Source organism: Mus musculus, chromosome 5, assembly GCF_000001635.26.
Source record: "Mus musculus strain C57BL/6J chromosome 5, GRCm38.p6 C57BL/6J".
Taxonomy (NCBI): Eukaryota; Metazoa; Chordata; class Mammalia; order Rodentia; family Muridae; genus Mus; species Mus musculus.
Window position 1 is genome coordinate 34,948,547 of NC_000071.6, and position 20,006 is coordinate 34,968,552.

Below are 20,006 nucleotides of genomic sequence, written 5' to 3' on the forward strand. Positions count from 1 at the left end.
AAGGTCTCCTTGAGGTAGACAAGGTCCAATGTTCTGAAAAGGTTGGGCGTAGGAACTATAAAACCAGTTTGTGCAACTATTGTATCATAGCCTGAGTGGTGCTTGGGACAGGATTGATGTATTTCTCTCCATCTCAAATGCACGCCCTCAGGTAGATGACCCCTCTCCTGGCAGGTGGGAAACTTTCCTCACAAATGCATCGTGTCTCAGAGCTGCCCCTTGAAGGAGGACGAAGTGGTCTCTCTCTGCACGTGAAGAAGATCACACATCCCAGCTCTCTGCAACCATTCAAAAAAGAAACCCATCTGGCTTTTGCGATTTAGTAGGGTAGCTCAACCCCTCAGCTGGACCAAGGCGGAAGTCCCGCCCCGGCCTCCATGCTCCGCCCCGCCTCCGTCTAGCCTTAAGCCCTGGATGTTGAGCTTTCCGTTAGGTCTTCAGTCCCAGGCAAGTCCCTACTTCTTGAGCGCTTCTGTGCTAGGAGTCCGATCCCGCCTGACCCCGAGCCACTGTCCAGTAGGGCGGACTTTGCTCTCCAGGAGCCCGGCCCCCAGAAGCCGGATCCCGTTGGTCCCTGACTCCAGCTGTCCAACGACCTGATCTATCCCCTCATCCAGCTCCGTCCCCCAAAACCTGACTCCACCAAAATCCTAAACTTGGTGAATCTCGAATGAGCCCCACCAAGAGCCCAAATCACACCCTCCAAAAGCGGCTGAACTCCCCACCCTTCCAGGAGCCACACCCCCAGAAGCAGGACCCGCGGGGTCAGAGTCCCGAAGCGCACAACGGCCTGACCCGCCCCTCACGGGTCCCGCCCCCAGAGCCCCGCCCCCTAGGCCCTGGGCCCCACCCCCAGGAGTCGGAGCTCCTCTCTCAGGGGCCGGACCCTGCCCCTCCCGGAGCCCCGCCCCCGGCCCGGCGACGGCGGTGACCGTTGATGCTTTCGGCGGGCGCCCGGCGGGAGCAAGCGGCGGCCCGGTAGGTGAGCGGAGCCGGCGCGCCTCCTCGCGCGTCTTTCTTCTCTGGCGCGCGCCCCCGCCCGGCCCGGCCTTGTCCTCCTGCGGCCGTGGGGCCGAGCTCGGGCACCGCCCGCGCCTTCTTTGTTCGCGCGGGACTCCGGGAACTTGCCCGCGCGGGCTGCGGCCGGGGTCCCGCGCAGGCCGGATGTGCGGGTTCCGCAGGGCTGCAGCCCACCGGACTCGGGCGGGATCTGACCCGGCTCAGAAGCCGGCCCGGCTGGCCATGAGGGGACTTTAATGTCCAACTCAGCCCGCGGTCTCATTGTTTGGGCAGAGACCGTATCCAAGGACCCGAACTGAGGAAATGTAGGGCAAGAACGCAGGGCAGCCCACAGCGAGCGAGCATCGAGAATAGCTGGAGGGGTTAGAGCTGGGAAGTGTAGACAAGGGGGTTCAGAGTGTAGATAGAGGGGCCCCAAACCTGTGGACTGTGTGTGTGTGTGTGCGCAGAATTGTAGAGTGTAATAAGGGCTCAGCTGTGAAGTGTAGATGAAGGGGTGGTGTGTAGCTAGGGCCCAACCCCTGGAGTGTAAACAGAGGGGCTTTGACCAATAGAATACAAATGGAGGGGCCCAGGTTCCTGAAAAGGCCTCAGATGGAGTGTAGATGGAGGTCGCCCTGGTGAGGAAGCCTTGAGCCTACATCAAGCAACTGGTGTGTGGGAGAGGGGAGAGAAGCAAAATCAATTGTGAATCAAGGGCCTGCTTACATTCTAAAAGTTTCTGAAGAAAGCACAGTTGTCAGCAGGACAATTTCTCCAGAAAAACTGGGATAAAAATGTTACATCTTTTTATTTGGGGGGGGGGGGCTGGATGACAAGTACCAAGTACTCAGGCTGGCAGGATCTGGACTTCAGGCACACTGCTGGGATAGAGAAAGTCACGGGGTAGAGGGAATGGCTTAGGTAAGACTCTGGAGTAGGATGGATCTTTAAAGGATGCAAGGCCATTTCTGTGAAGTTTCTTGGAACCTACCTCAGTGGGACAAAGGAGGAGGGTTGCTTCTGACAGGAAAGATGAAAGGCTGGAGAGCTGGCAAAGGAGATCAGCAAATACCGGAGCTGAGGAAAGGCCCTCAGACTTGGGGTGGCCTGTGTGTTGCCAGTCTTGGCGCAGGAGTCAGAAGGCAGGGTTTATACTGAGTAGACCAAATTGCAGTGCATCGTGGAGTTGCCAGCTTGTGACATGAGGCACTTTGTGGTCATCCCCTGTGTCAAGGGCTGGCTCACTTTTTGCATTCTGTTTAGAACAACAACCTCAGAGGGTGGGAGCGTGGGTAGTCACAAAGGTGACACCGAGCCTGGTGACCTGGCTGCTGCAGTAGCTCCTGCAAGGATCCCAGAGGTAGGAGAGGTTGAGGCTGAGCCCTGTGTTTCTAATCCTGTTGTCATTTGACATCTGTATCTGAGACAGGCCCAGCATGCTGGTCCCATCTGGCTGCCTTGGTTGTGGGCTCCTTGCCTTGCTCTGGCAGCAAGTGCATGATGGTGGTTGCAGCGTCCCCACCCCCTTTTCTTTCTTTTTGTGTGTTTGCTGGAAACCCTGCAAACACTTACTAGTCAGCACTTGTTTTAGTTTCCTACAGAGCTTAAATCTAGTGGCTTAAACAGTTTGCTCTTCAAGGCTCAATGCCAGAAGTCTGCAATGGGTCTCACTGGCCGAATGTCCTTTGGGGATCAGAGAGATTCTCCTTCCCTTCTCATGTCAGATGGAGACTGGCCTCATCCCAGGGCTCAGGGCTTGGTTCCAGCATCACGTGGCCTTCTCTTCTCTCTTAAGCCTCTCTCTGCCATGATCTGTGAGGACTTTTAGGGTTGCCAGGAGATCCAAAGTCCTCAGTTTACAGCTGCAAAGCTCCTGGAATGTTTTCACCTTCTTGCTGAGGAACAGCCTGGTCCTTGCACCTTCGCCAGGGTGGGACACGTGGATCTACCCATGGGTCCTGCATACCAAAGACCACAATAGTTTGTGGCTTTACTGCCCTGTAGATGTGTTTCTAGATGCACACTCAGCTGTGAGAGGATGCAGTGTCCATCTGTCCTGTTCTCTTTAGGGAGGTGGTAGTCCCCACTCCTTTCACAATCCAGCGAGAACTACAACCTCCCGAAATCTGCTCACCCCAGCCAGCGCTCAGGAGGCTGAGTCAGGAGGGTGGAGAGTGTAGTGCCAGAGCATGGGCTGAGTGAGATCTCAGCAGCAAACACCGCTGGGCTAAGAGTATATACTGCTCTTGCAGAAGGCCTATGTTTGGTTTCTAAAACTTTACCACATTGGAAAGCTCACAACTCCCTGCAGAACTAATGCCTCCCAAGGCACTGGAATTCATGAGCATATACACACATGTACACATAAATGAGAAAACAGAATTAGAGGCAGGTGGATCTCTGAATCTCTGAGTTCAAGGTCAGCCTGGTCTACAGAACATGTTCCAGGACAGCCAGGGCTAAACAGGGGAAACCCTGTCTCAAACAACAGCAAAAATAGCACATGAAAAGCAGAATCTTAAAAAAAAAAAAAAAAAAAAAAAAAAAAGCCTCAGACTTCAAACCCATTTGCTCCTGATTTTCTGGGTCTACCATTTTAGAAGCTCCTAGTTTCTCCCATGGGGAAGTCAACCTGTTTGAGGCAGGAACTGACCTGGTTAGTCACCCCACTCCATGTCTTTAAAAGTCTGGGGTTAAATGAAAGAAAAGGGAACGGGTCATTCATCTTTTTTGTTTTCTTTCCTTGTTCCCTTGTGGGCTCCCTGTCTCCAGCTCTGTACTCAGGGCATTTCCATGTACCTTTTCCTCCTCCAGGCAGTCACATGCATACGTACACATTGAGTGCTACATATTTTCTACACCACCCATCCATCTCTGAGCCGTGCTCTTCATTTTTCTTCCATGACATCTACTGTGTTGGGGACTAACTCATGGGTTTAAATTCAAACAGTGGCATCCTGTGCCACTTGCCCAGCCCTGGAGGGACCACTCTAGGTGTCCTGTTTTCTTAGATGTCTACTGGGTAGAGTCTTCAGGTGTCTGTGCACTCTTTCCCAAGTCACATCTTTTAAAAAATTGTGTGTGTGTGTGAATATTTTGCCTACATGCATGTTTGTGAGCCAAGTACATGCCTGTTGGAACCCCTAGGCTATGGTTATAGTTGTTCGTTAACCACCATGTAGGTACTGGAATTGAACTAAGAGTCCTTAAGTACTGAATCCATCTCTCTACACCCCCTCTTTAATAGGCCCCTTTGTTAAACCAGTTGGCATCACCAAGCTGAGCAGGGACCCTGGAGCACAGCTCCCATTATGCACTTGTGGATTGCTCTTGCTATCACTGATGTACCAAAACTGGATTTCATTATATCCTCATGTTAGTCCACCCCACAGCAGGTGATATTGGAAGACTCTGCTCCTGTCTGTTCTGAAGTCCCAAGATCTGCATAGAGCTGTCAACTAGAGCTGCCTGTGCAGTACTGCTCTGTGCTGGGTTCCTATGTGTCAGGTTCCTTGTCTGATCCCAGCTCCATCCTTGTTTTGCTAAAATTCTACATTTTTGGTAGCTAAGAAATATAACATAGAGCCCCTACCTCTTGATTTTGAAGTTATCCTTTTTGCAGTCTAGTTCCTTTTAGTTTAGCTGGGTATAGAATTCTAGAAAGTTACTCTTTTGTCTTTTATGCACTTAGTGCAGAGAGACAGTTGTGAGGAAACTGTATTAAAGTTTGGTAGGAACAGGAGGGCAGGGTGCTCCCAAAGCCTTGGCTTTTTGGTGGGACTATGGGCACCAGGGAATGACCTTATCTCTTTATAGTTGGACTTGTCAGAGAAAATATTGCTGCATAGTGTTGAGACACTAGGATACCCAAAAGCTGTCTTTTATGTGGCATCTAAAGATGTGTCACATATTTTTGTGAAATTAAGTCCTCTGTCTTCAAAGACTCAACTTTGCATGGGTTTAAAGTCGCAAGCAGAAATAAATATCAAGTAGAGGTAAAAAGGAAAGGTCAAATACAATGAAATGGAAAGTCAGCATGATTTACCCTTAAATATTTCAAAGATGTGGAAGTGGTGTGCAGTTCTGGGATCGGAATCACCACTGCAGAGTCATTGGCACCTTGTCCTGACAAGCTGTGGCTTCTGCATATCCTATCACTTTTCCAAAATGCAGGAGCCTAGGCTGGTGCCCGGAGTGAGAGGAATAGGTTGACAAGTGGCCTCTGGCTAACTAACTGTGGGCTGGATGGCGACCATTCCCAGGGCCAGCCCTGGTCTCAGCTAGCTGTGGGGCCTCATGGAGTAGTGATGATAGCCAGCAACTCCTGCTGGTTTCTTGGGTCAGTATGCTTCTGCTATTGTGTTTGAAGGACTATGACCTCCAGCAGGTGGACTTGATTCAGTCAGGTCCTTGTTAGCTCCTAAGGCTCATGGCTCCCTTCCTTGCTTAAAGAACTTGGTCCACTACCTGTGTGGGCACTGCTGGGTTCTGTAGTGTTACAGTGTAGAATCCCAAGAGACAGTGCTGACTGATTCCTGTGTCCCTCGAGCCCTGCATGGCACTGTTCTCTCACATTACCTCTCCTGTGATCCTGTGAGAGGCTGGAGGCCCTGCCTGCCTGCAGACAATGGGATCTCTAGGGCCCTTTGTGTGGCAGGTGAACCTAGGCAATGTGAAGCCATGTGTTTTGGTCCTCTAAGTGTTTTAGTCATTGGTAGTCTTGAACTTTCGCTTCTTGTATAGTGGGAGCGTGTACATATTTGTTTCTCCGAATAGGTTAGCCTTTGGATTTTGCTAGTTGTAAACTTTATCATGAAAAATGATAGTTGCTCCAAAACTAGAAAAGCAAACCTTGTGCATTAAAAGATGTTATCTTTGCTGCTAGATTTGAAAATCTAGCAGGTCGGCATGAGTTGAGCTCTGCCTGGAGGCAGGGCACCTGCAACCTCTGGACATTTTATTTTCCTGGTCTTCTGTTCTGGGGTCCCTGGGCATGCAACGAGTCCTGGCTCTACTTTGAATGGGAAACACAGCTCTTTGGGCTTGGCCGCTTAGCTTGTACTTGGAGGGTGCAACAGGGAGCTGAGCCGAGCACTCATGAATCCTCCGGGGACAGGCTGTAAAAGCCACCCATAATCATTATGCCTTGTCTCCTGAGGCCTGATATCTAAGCCCAGCCAGCATTTGAAGCTTGTTTCATGTGACAGCTGTGACATTAGCTTAGCTGTGTTGCCTCTGATCCCTCTGCCTGTCAGCGTTCTTCAGCTGTGATGATAGTGTAGATGTGGAGAAGTGGAGCAAGCCAAAGATGGCTGTCTTCACTTTATTCTCTCCCACCCCGTTCCTTTCTCCTTTGGCACCTTTAATTCTTAGGTGAACTCAGATTCACTGTTTAAAGGAATCCCTAATGCCCGATTTCTGTGCTGCCTCTTAGCAGTCGGTGGATTGACTCCTTGGTGTTAAGACTGATGGGGACGGACAGGGAGAAGGGGGCTTGTTATGCAAGAGTAGAGTTGAGGTGTCTTTGTGGTCCTAGTGCTCAGTCTCAGGTTTCTTGGAGCCTGAAATGTTGAGACCTCAAGGACTGGCCTTTGCAGAGACCAGGGAGGAGCCCTGCCCGGTGAAGACCATGGAGGAGAGTGGCACTGGGCTTGCTCAGCCAGGCAGCCTGCTGCACCGTTCAGCCTCTGGGCTCACTGACAGTGCAGTGGCTACTGAGCTGCTCTCAAACACATTGGGACCATCAGCTGCAAGGACTCACAGCAGACTCTGAGAACTGTCTTTGAGTGGAGGTCTGGATCCACGATATGGTGTTTGAGCTGAGTTTCTTCACTTGTCAGTATGGTTAGTAGACTTGGTTGATGAGACTTTGAGCTCTCAGGTGGCTGTCCAGTGATGGTCACTCCCGGCTCAGCTACCCTGTCATCCTGTTCCAGACTCAGTTTTAGGGAACCTGTCTGAAAACGCATACCCATGCCTGGCCACCCAGGAGTAAGCAGTGTTGGTGTGTGTGTTTATAGTGGAGTGAAGCAGATCAAGTGATGACATTTTTATTTTGTGTTCTCTGTGACATTGGTCACCGACTGCTGAATAGCAGGTTGTTCCTAGCACAGCAGTGCACACAGCATGCTTCCATGGTCAGGGCTCAAGGGGAGGAGCCGCCTCCAAGTTTCTCCTGTGGCAGTTGTCAGCGCAGAAGATCCTCTTCCCGGCTGCTGATATGGCTGCTGGCAGACTTCCCATCTTGTTGGCTCTCTGTCGTGTGGTGTCTAGTTAGGGAAGCTCACAACCCGACATTTCTCTCAGAGTGAGGGAGAAGGGGGAGGACTAGATAAAAGCCACAGTCCTTTTGTAACCTGACCTTGGGGGTGACAGCTCATCACTTTCACCATGTTTTAGTAGTTGGAAGTGAGTCACTGGGTCCATTTTGTATCCAAGGAAAAAGTACTCTTAAGGGTGGGGTAAATAGAGGCCTGACTATGGGCATCTCAGAGGTCACCTCTCCCAGTCATTTGCTGGTCCCAGTGTTCCTTATCTTACATACAAAGTGTGCTTCCCATGGCTGTCCCATGGTGGTAGCAGGTCAGAATCTCAGCACTTGGATTGGCTTTTGTGTAGATGAGGGCCTGGCTAAAGCCCTGGAGAGCAGTCGATGATCTTAATCTGTAGAGTAGACCAAAGAGACAGCCCACCAGCCCATACCCAGGTCAAATGTCAGGTGACACCACCACCGCTGCCGACCTTCCTGCTCATTGTGAAGAATGAGACATGGGATGAGGTCAGAGCTGTGGCTGCCCTGAAGTCTAGACTGGCAAGGGCTGAGTTCCCTCTTAAACGTCAAGATCCAAGGACAGTATCCCTCCCTGTGTTGTCTCTCCTCCTGGAAGGCGTTCTTGCTGCAGCTGAGACTTCTTACCTTCATCCTGTTAGAGGCTTCGAAGGATCCAGTGCCCTTCTGAGGCCGGCCCTCTGTCCCTTTAGTTCCATCTGGTAGTGTTTCTGATACATCATTTTCTCAGAAACTTCATGGATCTGTGGATCTCCTTGTTGGCACTCCAATGACTTGAGTCCCTCTAGAGGGACTCTGGCTGTCTGTTTAGATCATGTCTATCACAGGGCAGCTTCATAAGCTGGCTCTTGGAAGCAGGGTGGCTGCTCAGAGTAGGGCTGGATGTAAGGAGGGCGTGGATTGTGGAGACAGATGAAGGGGAGGGTTCCAGGGGAGCGGCAGCCATAGTGTGCTGACCAGGAGACTGGAAGTTGTCCTCCCTCGTTGAGTCCTTTACATTTCTTTCGCATAACTGGGCTTTAGCTGGCGCTTCCTACCTGCCTTGATGATAAACCTGTGCATTGCTTGCCCCTCCACTGCTTGCTGACCTGACTGGAGATGTGACCATTGCTAGAAGTGCTACCTGCCCTGCTGAACCTTGGGAGCCCCATGGTTCAGAAAGGGGGTGGGTGCTGTCTGCTTGTGTCAGTCTTACAGGGTAAGCAGTACAGGTAACCTGGCAGGGAGCAGGGAGCAGGGAATGGGCCTGACCCCAGCTGCATAGCACTGTGCCTCTGCCTAGCTGGGAGAGCTCATGTGTCCCTGGCTGGTTGTCCTCACAGCACTTGTGGGGATGTTTGATTGGGCTTGGCACAGGGTGAGGGGGCATGGGAGCAGGGAGTGAGGCAGCCCTAGTTTCCTTTCTTGGAGGATGGAAGGCCCAGTTGCTATGGGCAGCTGGGAAATGTGCCAGGGTGTTTGTCAGTCCTCTGGTGTTTGGTTTCCTTCTGAATGTGTGTGCATCAAGATCCCAGATGATTGATCGGATATGTGTCTAGTCGGTGGACTTCATGGCTTGAGGCTGTATGAAATGCTCACAGAGTGGGGGCGGGGGAGCTTACCTTACAACAGCGAGAAAGTGAAGGACAGGCAGGAAGGCATGAGGAAGGGCACGTCCCGTCTTACCATGTTTCCTGTGTGATAGAATCCCTGCAGAAGCAAGGACAGGGAGAGAGGGAGGAGAGGTTGACTCTGGCTCATGGTTGGCTTAAAGGGCTTCAGTTCCCCATGCTATGGAAGGTGTGGTGACTAGGGCATCATTTGTGGTGGGAACTCAGAGGACAGATGGTTATATCTGAGGAGGCAAGAGCTCAGGCTGGAACTGGACCATGCTAACTCTCAGGTCAACTCCCCAGTGACCCACTTCCTCCAGTGAAGTCCCCCCCACCTTAAAGGTTTCACAGCCTCCCAACACAGCACCACCAGCTGGTGACATTTCACATTCAAACCTTAACATACCTTAATGCCCTAGCTTCCTCTAGTAGGCCCACCCAACCTCCTAAAGGTTCCACGTCTCCCAGTAGTACTGTGGAACAACCTTTCTTTCTCTGGTTCAGCAGCTGCTGGCAGAGCACTTGCTCTGGGCAGGGGTGTGCCTCGTGCTCTAAATCACGGGGCACCCTGCTAAAGGCAGTGCCATAGATCCTTTTCTGTCACTATAACAAAACTACGTGACACTGGGGTACTCAGTAAGGTAAAGATGTTCCTGAACTCTCCAAATCTGAGTGGCCCCTGGTCAGTCTTATGCCTTTGGTGATCTAGCACCACAAATGGGAACACAAGCAAGAGGAAGCCACCAGTGGGGCCAAGCACCCTAAGAGCCTGCTCTTGTGGGAACTAGGGAACTAATCCTCTATGGTGAGACCAGCAGTTCTACTTTTATGTGGTGTGTGACCCAGTTCTTTCCCATTAGGCCTAATGAGTTACAGGTCCCATTACTTTTTAATACTGTTACATTGAGAAGTTAAGTCTTAATGTGAGTTTTGAGGGGGACAAGTCTCATTCAGCACCTCTAGAAACCCCCACCTTGGCCACACATCCGTGTAGAGTGAGTAACATCAGGGCAGAAAGCAAGCCCATGTGGTGGGAGAGTGGGAGGTAGGCAGAGTGTTCCAGAAAGAGGGTGGCGGTGAGGTGGGTAGGTAATGAGGAGCGCAGCCAGCATGCCCCTGCCCATCTTCAGCGTGGTGCCTTCTTTCTTAGATTCTCCGCACAGGATCTGCGGCCCCTGGGTTAGCTCCCCAGGCGGGCCCCTTGTCCCTGCTGTTTCTCTTATGCGTGGCACAGAGAACGCTCTCGTATTGATGTGTGGGACAGATGTGGGCACAGCAGCCTGCTCCTTGTTTTATTAGAGCTGTTTGAGGAGCCCCCGGAAAGCCAGGTAGGGCATGCTGCCCATCAAGACAGCCTTCTGAAAGGGAAGAGAAGTGTTCAGACAGGCAGATTGGGGGTACTTGACTTTCCTGGGGCATTTGGGTTCCAGCCACGCCCCACTAGGATACTAGGGACATCCAGGCAGATGATGCGCTTGCCAGGATTTGTAGAGAATTATGAGTGTCTATTGGTTTCTTGGTGCTCACATCCTTGACTGAACTGTCTCAAATTGGGCCGACCCGGGGACAGTATACACAGTGCACCAATGTGTTTAGTGTTTCTAAGGAATGGCCATGAGTTGGCTGAGAAATCTGGCCACCTCTCTGCTGATGCCTGTGTAAGGACATTGGGCTGGGTTTCCCTACAGTGACCCAAGTGAGCTGTGCCTTTCAGTACAGATGATGATCCTTGGCAGATAGAGACAAGCCAGTGATGGCAGTAATCCGAGCAGGAAGATGCTCATGTGGGAGCCAGCATGGGGAGATGAGATGGAGGTGCTGCCCTTTCTGGCCACCATCCTCCAGTCACCACAGGTTTCCGCCTTAGGAATGGGCAAAGCCATGCTCATCCACACAGGTGCCTCCTGTGAGGACTGGCCAGCCCGTGGTGTTAGTGGGCTGGGCATGGGGTTTGTGATCACTCAGGTATGGCCTGCTGAAGTGCTCTGTGTCTGCTCAGAAGTGTTGTCCATGGCACATTCTTGTCCTTCCGCTCTGCTGGGTTCTGTTCTCTGCTGCTCAACTTTTGAGCTCACAGCTCCGTGTCTGTCTTTGGCTCTGGGGAACGACCCACTAACTTTTAAACCAGTTAACCCACCATTGTCCTGTTACTCTCTCCCAGGATCCGGGCCTGCTCATTTGAAGACTGGATAGAGATAGTGGGGTCCCTTGCCGAGTTGTCTTAACACAACAGCCCATGTCCCTTGAGTTGCAGAGTGGGGCAGGGGTTTGGGAGGTCCCTTTCTTTTGATAGCTACAGGACTTCTATCATTATTCTCTGAGTTTCTTTTTCTTAGCTCTTCCCTCTTTAAAAAGTCAAACAAGGCCAGACGTTTTACTAAATGCTGGCACCTGGCTTCAATTTCAGTTGTGGCCAGGGTTTCCTGAAGAGAATTCTCTCTTCACATACAACCTACAATTTAAGTTGGACAACCCCAAACATACTCTTGAGGTAGGGGTTCTCCTGAACCCTTGCAGACAAACCCAGCTCCTATTTCCTCCTGTGTAGCTGAGGGCAGGGCCTCCAAGCCTCCCTGGCTGCCTCTGCTCCACTCTATGCTGTGGTCACTGTCCAGCCCAGGTTTGGGGGTCAGGAGAGTATCTCTTGTGATGGTCTGTTATTGTTTGGATACGTTTATCTTGAGGTGGCACCTTCTGTTATCTGCATGTCCTTGACAGGGTTTTGGGGTGCTCTGTTAGGGGCCCTCTAACATCTGGAGAGGTAGCTCTGTCCTTGAGGGTGTTTGGCCTCTGGGGCTGTGGTATTGGGCTTGCTTGCAGGAGATAAGCAGGTAGAAAAGCCCAGAGTGGATAACCTTGGGGCTGAGGAGACAGATGGGCCCATCCTTAGAGGAGCAAGGGTGTAAAAGGAGAGGCTGCACAAGAGGGAGGCCAGCCATGAGCTGGAGCCAGAAGGGAAGGGAGGGCCAGGTTTCAGAGGTCTAGGAGCACCGTGAGGGGACCAAAGGAACACTGACTTGAGAGGGGACCCAGGTGGATGGGATGCTTTGTAGCAGAAATGGTATCAGAAAGCCTTGTGACTAGGAAAGGGTGGTGGGGACAGCTTGAGGCCTTCGGTCTCCTAAGGAGGCTGCTGCATGTATACGGGAAGAGAGGAGGGAAGGGGAGGGAAACCTCCTGTAGGAGGCTTGTGTATAGGGTGTGTGGCTTGTGAGTTGATAGCAAGATTTTGTTGTTGGTTTTATTTTTGTTTGTTTTTCAAGACAAGATTTCCCTGTATAGCCCTAACTGTCCTGGAATTCACTTTGTAGACAGGGCTGGTCTCAAAAGAGCTCTGCCTGCTCTACCTCTTTAGTGTTGGGATTAGAGGCGTGTGCCATCCCCACTCCGGCCTTCCCCCAACTATAGCAAGTTTTTAAGAGAGAGCTCAGAGTTGGAGCTTGGTGTTCAGTTAGTCGGGAGTTGGGTCCTTATAGAGAAGAAGCAAAGATTCTTCATCATGTGAAGGGCTCCCTGGCTGAGAATACCTGGAGATGTCTGTACCTAAGAGCCTCATTATCTTTGCCTTTGGCAGTAGTTCACAAAGCAGCAGGTGTCAGAAGCCAGTGTGTATTTTGGTGCAGAGGCCTTGTGGCTCCCTGGTCTGTGGACTGAGAGCTCTTTACAGAAAGATGTTTTTTTCTCACCTCGATGCTCTGTGCCTTGCTTGGTGGCAACCATGAAATGGCAGACATAACATGCAGTATATACTTTTCAGTCTAGGAGCTGGGACCCAGAAGGCTTCAGACAAGGGATGCTCACTGCAGATACTTGCTCCCTAAGCAGACTCTTTGATTGGCAGTCAGATGGTCTAGAAGTGGCATGTGGCTTAAGAACCTGCTGGATCCTTCCTTTGTACTATGTCCTGATAGGTCCAGCTCCAGCTCCGTCAGGAAGGTGGATAAGGTTAGGGGACAGGCTTGGGACTACACAGGGTTCTTAAGGAAGGGCCTAGAAGCTGGGATTGGTGTCAGGCTGCTACAGTAGTTGGGGGGTCAAGGGTTATCAGTGTGAGCCTGTGGGGTGTTGTCAATGGGACAGCTGTTGGTCTTTGGTGTGTGCCTGAGGTAGATGTTGGTGAGGGTGGTGCCAGGTGTGTGTTTGACAGCCACAGGAGTTGCTGGTTGGGATATGATAGCTATGAGGGAGGGCAAGAGGTCTACTGGAGGTATGTCCCTGTTGGAGAATGTGGCTTGGTGGTACCTGTGCTGATGAGCCTGGGCTCTGGAGAGGGCCTGTCTCAGGCACAGTGCCTCCTGTGCTCAGGTGGATTCTTGTCTAGAGGGGGAAGACAGCCTGACACTGCTGACTTCTGGTCGCGGAGCAGCTTGCAGTGACTGACCCTCGAACTCACACCATAGTTAGCATTGTTGCAGGAGACCATCCTCGGCTGTGTCCCTCTGCAGTCTCTGTGTTTGCTTCTGGAGTTGTTAGAACAAGAAACTATAAGTCTGTGACTTTACAGCTTGTGGGTCTGGAGTGATCTGGCTAAAGTCAAAGTCAGAAGGCTGGTTCTTCCTGGAGGCTTTGTTGCCTCCATTTTATGTCCTGGGCCCTGGTCCTCTGCTGTCTCTGCTGACTGGCACCTTTTCCCATCCCTTTCACTGGGCCCTAGTATTCCATGGAGGCCCTCTGAATGATCAGAATTCTGTCTTTCCATCTCTACATCCTTACCTTGAGCTCATTTGCCAAGCCCTGTGACTGCAGAAGGACATGCCTGAACTGTGGGCATTAAACTGCAAATGTGTTAGGGGCACAGTTCTGCTCATCACTCTTCCGAGAAGATCTCGTGAGATCTGAAAACAGCTTCTTGGTCATCTTCAGTGTAGGGTGAAATCCAGGGCCCCTCATATGCTAATCATGCAAGATTATACTCCCAGCTTCGTTATGTACATCTTATTAGTGAATAATAAAGTTAAATTATGAATTTAGCATCGCTTTGATGGTGAATGATGCCATATTTTACAGATAAACTATTCTTTCTTCATTCCTGTGTATCAAGAGTAATTCTGCTCAAACATGCATCCTGTGCATCCTTGTTCTTATTGTCCTGGGACCGTTTCTGCAGTCTCTGATGCTCTTCCCACTGGCTCTAGCCATTCATTTTGGGTGTGTCTGTAAATCACTTAGAATCTGTTTACAGTTATTGGAAACTATCTCATGACACAAGAATGTCTTAAGAGAGTAATTAACTCAGCAATGTGTTCTGCAGACATCAAGCTCACTGTAGTAGCTTGGATTGTCACATTCCAATTATGACTGTATTGCCTTTTCTTCCTGACATAGGTCTCACACTGCAGCCCAGGCTGACTTCAGCCTTGCAGATATCTCCTGTCTTAGCCTAATGAGTATGGCGGTTATAGATCTATGTGTATTGATATTTATTTTGTGTGTGCGGTGTATGTGTGTGTACATGTTTGTGTGTGCTCATGAACATATGCATGTGGAATATATGGAGACAGGGTTTTTCCACTGAATCTATAGCTTATCAGTTAGGCTGCATTACCTTGCCAGGAAGCCCCCAATACCCTGTCTCTTTCCACAGTACAGGAATTACAGGCATGCATTACATGGCTGACTTTTTATATATTTAAGTGCTAGGGATCAAACTCAGGTCCTTGTGCTTACACAGGGCTTACACTTTACCAGCTGAGCCACCTCCCACCCCTTCATTCTCTTTAAAGATAATCTTGAAGGAGTCCTAAGCAGTAGGGTTCTCAGAGCGTTAGACACCTGTCCAACAGATGCCTGCGTTCAGGGATAGCGGCGCCAGCCTCCACTGGTGGCAAATGTTCCTGTGCTTCTGCTGGCTGTGTAGACAGTGTGCTTTATGTCCACACTTGCTTTTCTTTTGGGACTCTGGCATTCTCATATGGTACTGTACAGAGGACCGCAGTGTGATTGGCCCCCAGTGACAACTCTGAACTCTGAGTCTCTGCTGGACCCTGCTTAGAAATTTCACATGGACATGATGTCACAGCTCCTTGCTGGAGGGACTTAAGTGTGTCCTGTGTGATTCCCTGGGAGAAGGTTCTAGAAGCTCATGCCTGATTTTTGTATGTTTGTTTGTTTTGTTTTGTTTTGCATCACTGTATATCTTTCCCTCTGCTGATTTTATCTTAAGTCCCTTCATTGTAATGAATCTTTTTTTAAAAAAATTTTTTAAATTTATTATATGTAAGCACACTGTAGCTGTTTTCAGACACTCCAGAAGAGGGCATCAGATTTTTTTGTTACGGATGGTTGCGAGCCACCATGTGGTTGCTGGGATTTGAACTCAGGACCTTTGGAAGAGCAGTCGGTGCTCTTAACCACTGAGCCATCTCTCCAGCCCCCACTGTAATGAATCTTAATCTGGGTGTGCCCCTGGGTTGAGTCCTCAGAGTCCTGTGGATCTCTGCCTGGGGTGGCATTGGGGATCCTGACACAGGTCTTTTTTTTTTTAAACCTTTGTTCAGGTTTATAGTTCATTTACTGGCAGCTGGTAATCACAGACTTTTCTTGTAGTGACTCCATATTCTTTAGATTCCTTAAGATTCACTTATACTTCCTTAAGGCTGACTAAAATGTACCCTAAAGGGCCTGGAGAGATGGCCCAGCCATGAAAGGCTAAGGCTCACAGCCAAAAAGACAAAACTATGCTAGAGTCTTAGGCCTGGATTTAAATGACAACCAGTACTTTATGGAGTCAGGCCCTCTGGAGTAAGTCAGGACAGCATTGCTCTGCTCCGTCGATTGCTGTTTTTATCTCTTCTCTTGGATGACCTCCACAGTTTTATTGATTGAGGTTGTTTCATACTTACGTGCTTTCCTAGCATAGCACTTCGTTCAAAATAAATTAATTGTGGGAGAGTCATGGGATATGGGAGAAGGTTTTGTAGAGGGGGTTTGGGATCAGATAAAAGAGTTGGGTAGTGACCTTCGAAGCCTTTGACTGCAGGACAGCGGCAGGCCCTGTTCTTCACACTGGACTTACAAGGGGCTCCTTGGAGCCTTCAGGGAAACCTGGGCCTGCACCTTAGCCTCTTTCCATTCAGGGTGAATGCAGAGGCCACCAGGCTATTCTAAGTACATCCTCTTCAGAAACCCTGAAGGAGACTGAAGCTTTCTGCTTTAACATCAGGGTTCTTAGCCCAGAGTGAGAGCCACCAAGTTTAGATTCCTTTCACCTTGACATTTGTGTGGTGACTTGTAGAGGCTCTTGTGGTTTTTTTATTATCACTTACCTTGTGGAGTCAGGTAATGCCCGTCAGGGTTTGAGATGCAGGCTGTTTAATAACCAGGTATTTGCATTTCCTCCTTAGGGTAACATTTCAAGACAAAACCCCCAGTAGCATCGTGCCTTCCTTGAAACATGGAATCCGTGGAATAGTGGGACATGCGATCAGCCCTGACAATACAGCAGGATGTACAGGGCTGGGGAGCCAGGGAAACGGCAGCCTGGCCCTGCACCCCCTCGAGTGCGGAGCGTCGAAGTGGCCCGGGGCAGAGCTGGCTACGGCTTCACCCTATCAGGACAGGCGCCCTGTGTGCTCAGCTGCGTCATGAGGGGCAGCCCTGCAGATTTCGTGGGCCTCCGGGCTGGGGACCAGATACTTGCCATCAACGAAATCAACGTGAAAAAAGCCTCCCATGAAGATGTGGTGAAACTGATCGGGAAATGCTCTGGAGTCCTGCACATGGTGATTGCTGAGGGCACCAGTCATGTGGAGTCCTGTTCCAGCGATGAAGAAGGTGGCCTGTATGAGGGGAAAGGCTGGCTGCGGCCAAAACTTGATTCTAAGGCTTTGGGTATAAACAGGGCAGAGAGGGTTGTGGAAGAGGTCCAGTCTGGTGGGATTTTCAACATGATTTTTGAAAGCTCAAGTCTTTGTGCCAGTGGCCCTGAGCCACTGAAGCTGAAGCAGAGGTCCTTGTCTGAGTCGGCTGCTTTGCGGCTTGATGCTGGCCAGGCTGGTCTCTGTGCACCACATCCCAGCATGCTTTCCAAAGAAGACATATCAAAAGTTATCAATGATGATTCTGTATTCACTGTGGGTCTGGACAGTCACGATGACTTTGGACTAGATGCGAGTATTTTAAATGTTGCCATGGTTGTGGGCTATTTGGGCTCCATTGAGCTCCCTTCCACCAGTTCCAACCTGGAGCATGACAGTTTACAGGCTATCCGTGGCTGCATGCGCCGCCTACGGGCTGAGCAGAAGATCCATTCCCTAGTGACCATGAAGGTCATGCATGACTGTGTGCAACTGGTCACTGACAGGGCTGGCGTGGTGGCAGAGTACCCTGCCGAGAAGCTGGCATTCAGTGCAGTGTGCCCGGACGACAGGCGGTTCTTCGGGCTAGTGACCATGCAGACCAATGATGATGGGGGCCTGGCACAGGAAGATGAAGGTGCCCTAAGGACGTCCTGCCATGTGTTCATGGTGGACCCAGACTTATTTCATCACAAGATCCACCAAGGCATTGCGCGGAGATTTGGGTTTGCATGCACTGCAGACCCAGACACGAGTGGCTGTTTGGAATTCCCAGCATCTTCCCTCCCCGTGCTTCAGTTCATCTCTGTTCTGTACCGAGACATGGGTGAACTGATTGAGGGTGTGCGGGCCCGTGCCTTTCTAGATGGGGATGCAGATGCCCACCAGAATAATAGCACTAGCAGCAACAGTGACAGCGGCATCGGCAATTTCAACCAGGAAGAGAAGAGCAACAGGGTGCTTGTAGTTGACCTGGGTGGGGGCTCAAGCAGGCATGGCCAGGGCAGTAGTCCAGGGTGGGAAAGTGGAGGTGGAAGGGGCTCACAGCCTTGGAGTGCACCCTGGAATGGAGCTTTCTGCCATGACTCGGAGGCTGGCTCCCCATTGGAAACCAGCCCCAACACTGACAGGTTCTGGGACTTAACAAAGCACTCAGGGCCTGTCTCTCACATGGAGGTCCCTCCAGCCACCTTGAGGAGTTCTATACCCCCTTCTAAGAGGGGTGCTGCAGGTTCCAGCTGTGGTTTCAACCAGAGGTGGCTCCCGGTCCATGTGCTACAAGAGTGGCAGTGTGGACATGCCAGTGACCAGGAGTCTTACACAGACTCTACTGACGGGTGGTCCAGTGTCAACTGTGGCACACTGCCCCCGCCCATGAGCAAGATCCCTGCAGACCGATACCGGGTGGAGGGCAGCTTTGCTCAAGCCCCACTGAGTACCCAGAAGAGGGACTGGTCTAGGAAGGCTTTCGGAATGCAGAACCTTTTTGGACCCCATCGAAATGTTAGAAAGACCAAAGAAGACAAAAAGGTAAGCTGGAGGGAGTTCAGGAGGAATGGCTTCACCATAACATCGTGGCTTACTCCCAGTGGCCTTGTGGCCTCTGTAGGCTGTCGTGGCAAAACTGTTCTGGGCTACGCTGAGACCTTTGCCTTGCTCTGCACTCTCTGCCTTGGTCTGAGCCCTGGCCTTAGGCTGTTCTCCAGCTGGTCCAACAAGAAAGTGATTTTACCAGCTTCAGTAGGGCCGGCCTCCCTCTCTGCCCCTGGCCCCGATGGTGGTTGGAGGGCTCCTTCCCTGCAGCTCTTTTGGAGCCCATTTTATTTCTGATCCTTAGTTGTCATCGCTGTGTCTGAAGTAAGAGGCTTGGGGAAGTCCAGTGGGCTTTATTTGTTTATTTTTAGCTTTTAAACTGATCATGTATGTGTGTGCACAGGTGGACATGCATATGCTATATATAGCACACGCGTAGCAGTCAGAAAGCAGCTTTTGAGAGCTGGTTCTCCTCTTCCAGGTTCCAGGCTTGAACTCAGGTTCTTAAGCGTGTGTGCAGTGCTTTTATCCTGAACCAGCCGGCTAGTACAAGTGTGCACACACTTAATGCGACAGATGAGACATTGTAGAGGGGGTCCGTCTTCATAGTGCAGGCCTTTAATCCAGTTACTCTTGAGCTGAGACAGGAGGAGATCAGATTCAAGTCCTGCTTAGGCTCGAGTTCGAGGCCAGCCTAGGCAGTGTAGAGAGCCTCTATCAGTAAGCAAAGGGAGGGCTGAGATGCAGTCTAGTGGTGGGATGCCTGCCTGATGTGTAAGACCTTGCATCTGATTTCTACCGCATTCTGCACACACAGCAAGTCAGAGACTGGTGATAATGTTACCTTAGGGGCCAGGGAGGACATATGACACTTTCATTTTGTGTCAATTTTTTATGATGGAAATATGAACTTAGTGACTAAAAAAGTTCCCTTAATTATTTTAGATTTTTAGAAATTTTATTGATTACTATCATCATCATGACTGTGTGTCTATGTATGTGTATGTATATGAGAGAGAGGGAGAGGGAGAGAGAGAGAGAGAGGGAGGGGGAGAAACATGCACTACGGCATTCACTTGGAGGTCAGAAGACAACTGACAACTTTTGGAGTTGATTATCTCCTTCTAACAAAGATTGGGGTTTGAGCTCTGAGGTTTCCATGGGGAGCCATCTTTCTGTCTCCTAAAGATTCTTTTGAAAAGAACAAAGCCCCTGTAACTGGCCTTGTTACAGCACTCAGGATATGGAGGCAGGAGGATCAGGAGTTCAGGGCCATAAAGTGAGTTTGAGGCTACTCTGGGCTACATAAAACCTTGACTCCAAAAGAGCAGGAGTCATGAAGTAACGAGGCAACAGAGGTTCAAGCTGTAATTCCTCCTTCACTTGGCCCAGCAAGGAGAGGCTCACCAGAGACCCAAGTCCAGAGAACAATTCATTCAACAAACAGGTTTGTGTGTGTGAGGGGAAGTTTCAAAATAGATGTAAATATTTTCTTCTGGTACTGTCAACAAAGACCACACCTAAAAAAAAAGCCCCATAGTGTCACTGCCTCCCTGAGCAGGGTATCTGTGACCATCACTTGTATAAACTGACATTCTTGCCCCCAGTACCCACCCCAAGTCTTGGATGGACTAGGCAGGCAGGACTCCCATGTGAAGCACTGGCTCCTGGGGATGGGTGCCCCCATCACTATCAACATATCAGAGGTCCTTACAGTGCCAGTCTCCAGGGCGGTCCGACTGAACTACGGATGGTGCTGCTGGGAGGTGGGTGGGTGTGGGTGGGGTTGCAGTA

The 20,006-nt window shown here is 50.5% G+C and overlaps 1 protein-coding gene across 7 annotated transcripts in view; it reads left to right on the plus strand.

Moving 5' to 3' along the window:
• The first annotated feature begins 382 nt into the window (after positions 1-382).
• Rgs12 (regulator of G-protein signaling 12) overlaps positions 383-20,006 on the plus strand; it is a 90,714-nt gene continuing 71,090 nt past the window's right edge. For 4 of the 7 annotated variants that reach the window (XR_003955711.1, XM_006504120.3, XM_006504123.4 and 1 more), the window contains exons 1-2: positions 383-978; positions 16,227-18,209. Coding sequence is in view for 6 of the 7 variants with exons in the window: in XM_006504120.3 (XP_006504183.1) it covers positions 16,329-18,209 (1,881 nt within the window). In the remaining variant the exon portion in view is untranslated. Of the gene's footprint in view, positions 983-1,842; positions 2,363-16,226; positions 18,210-20,006 lie in introns of those variants that run through there. The other 3 variants (XM_006504121.3, NM_173402.2, XM_006504122.3) reach the window with 3 other exon arrangements.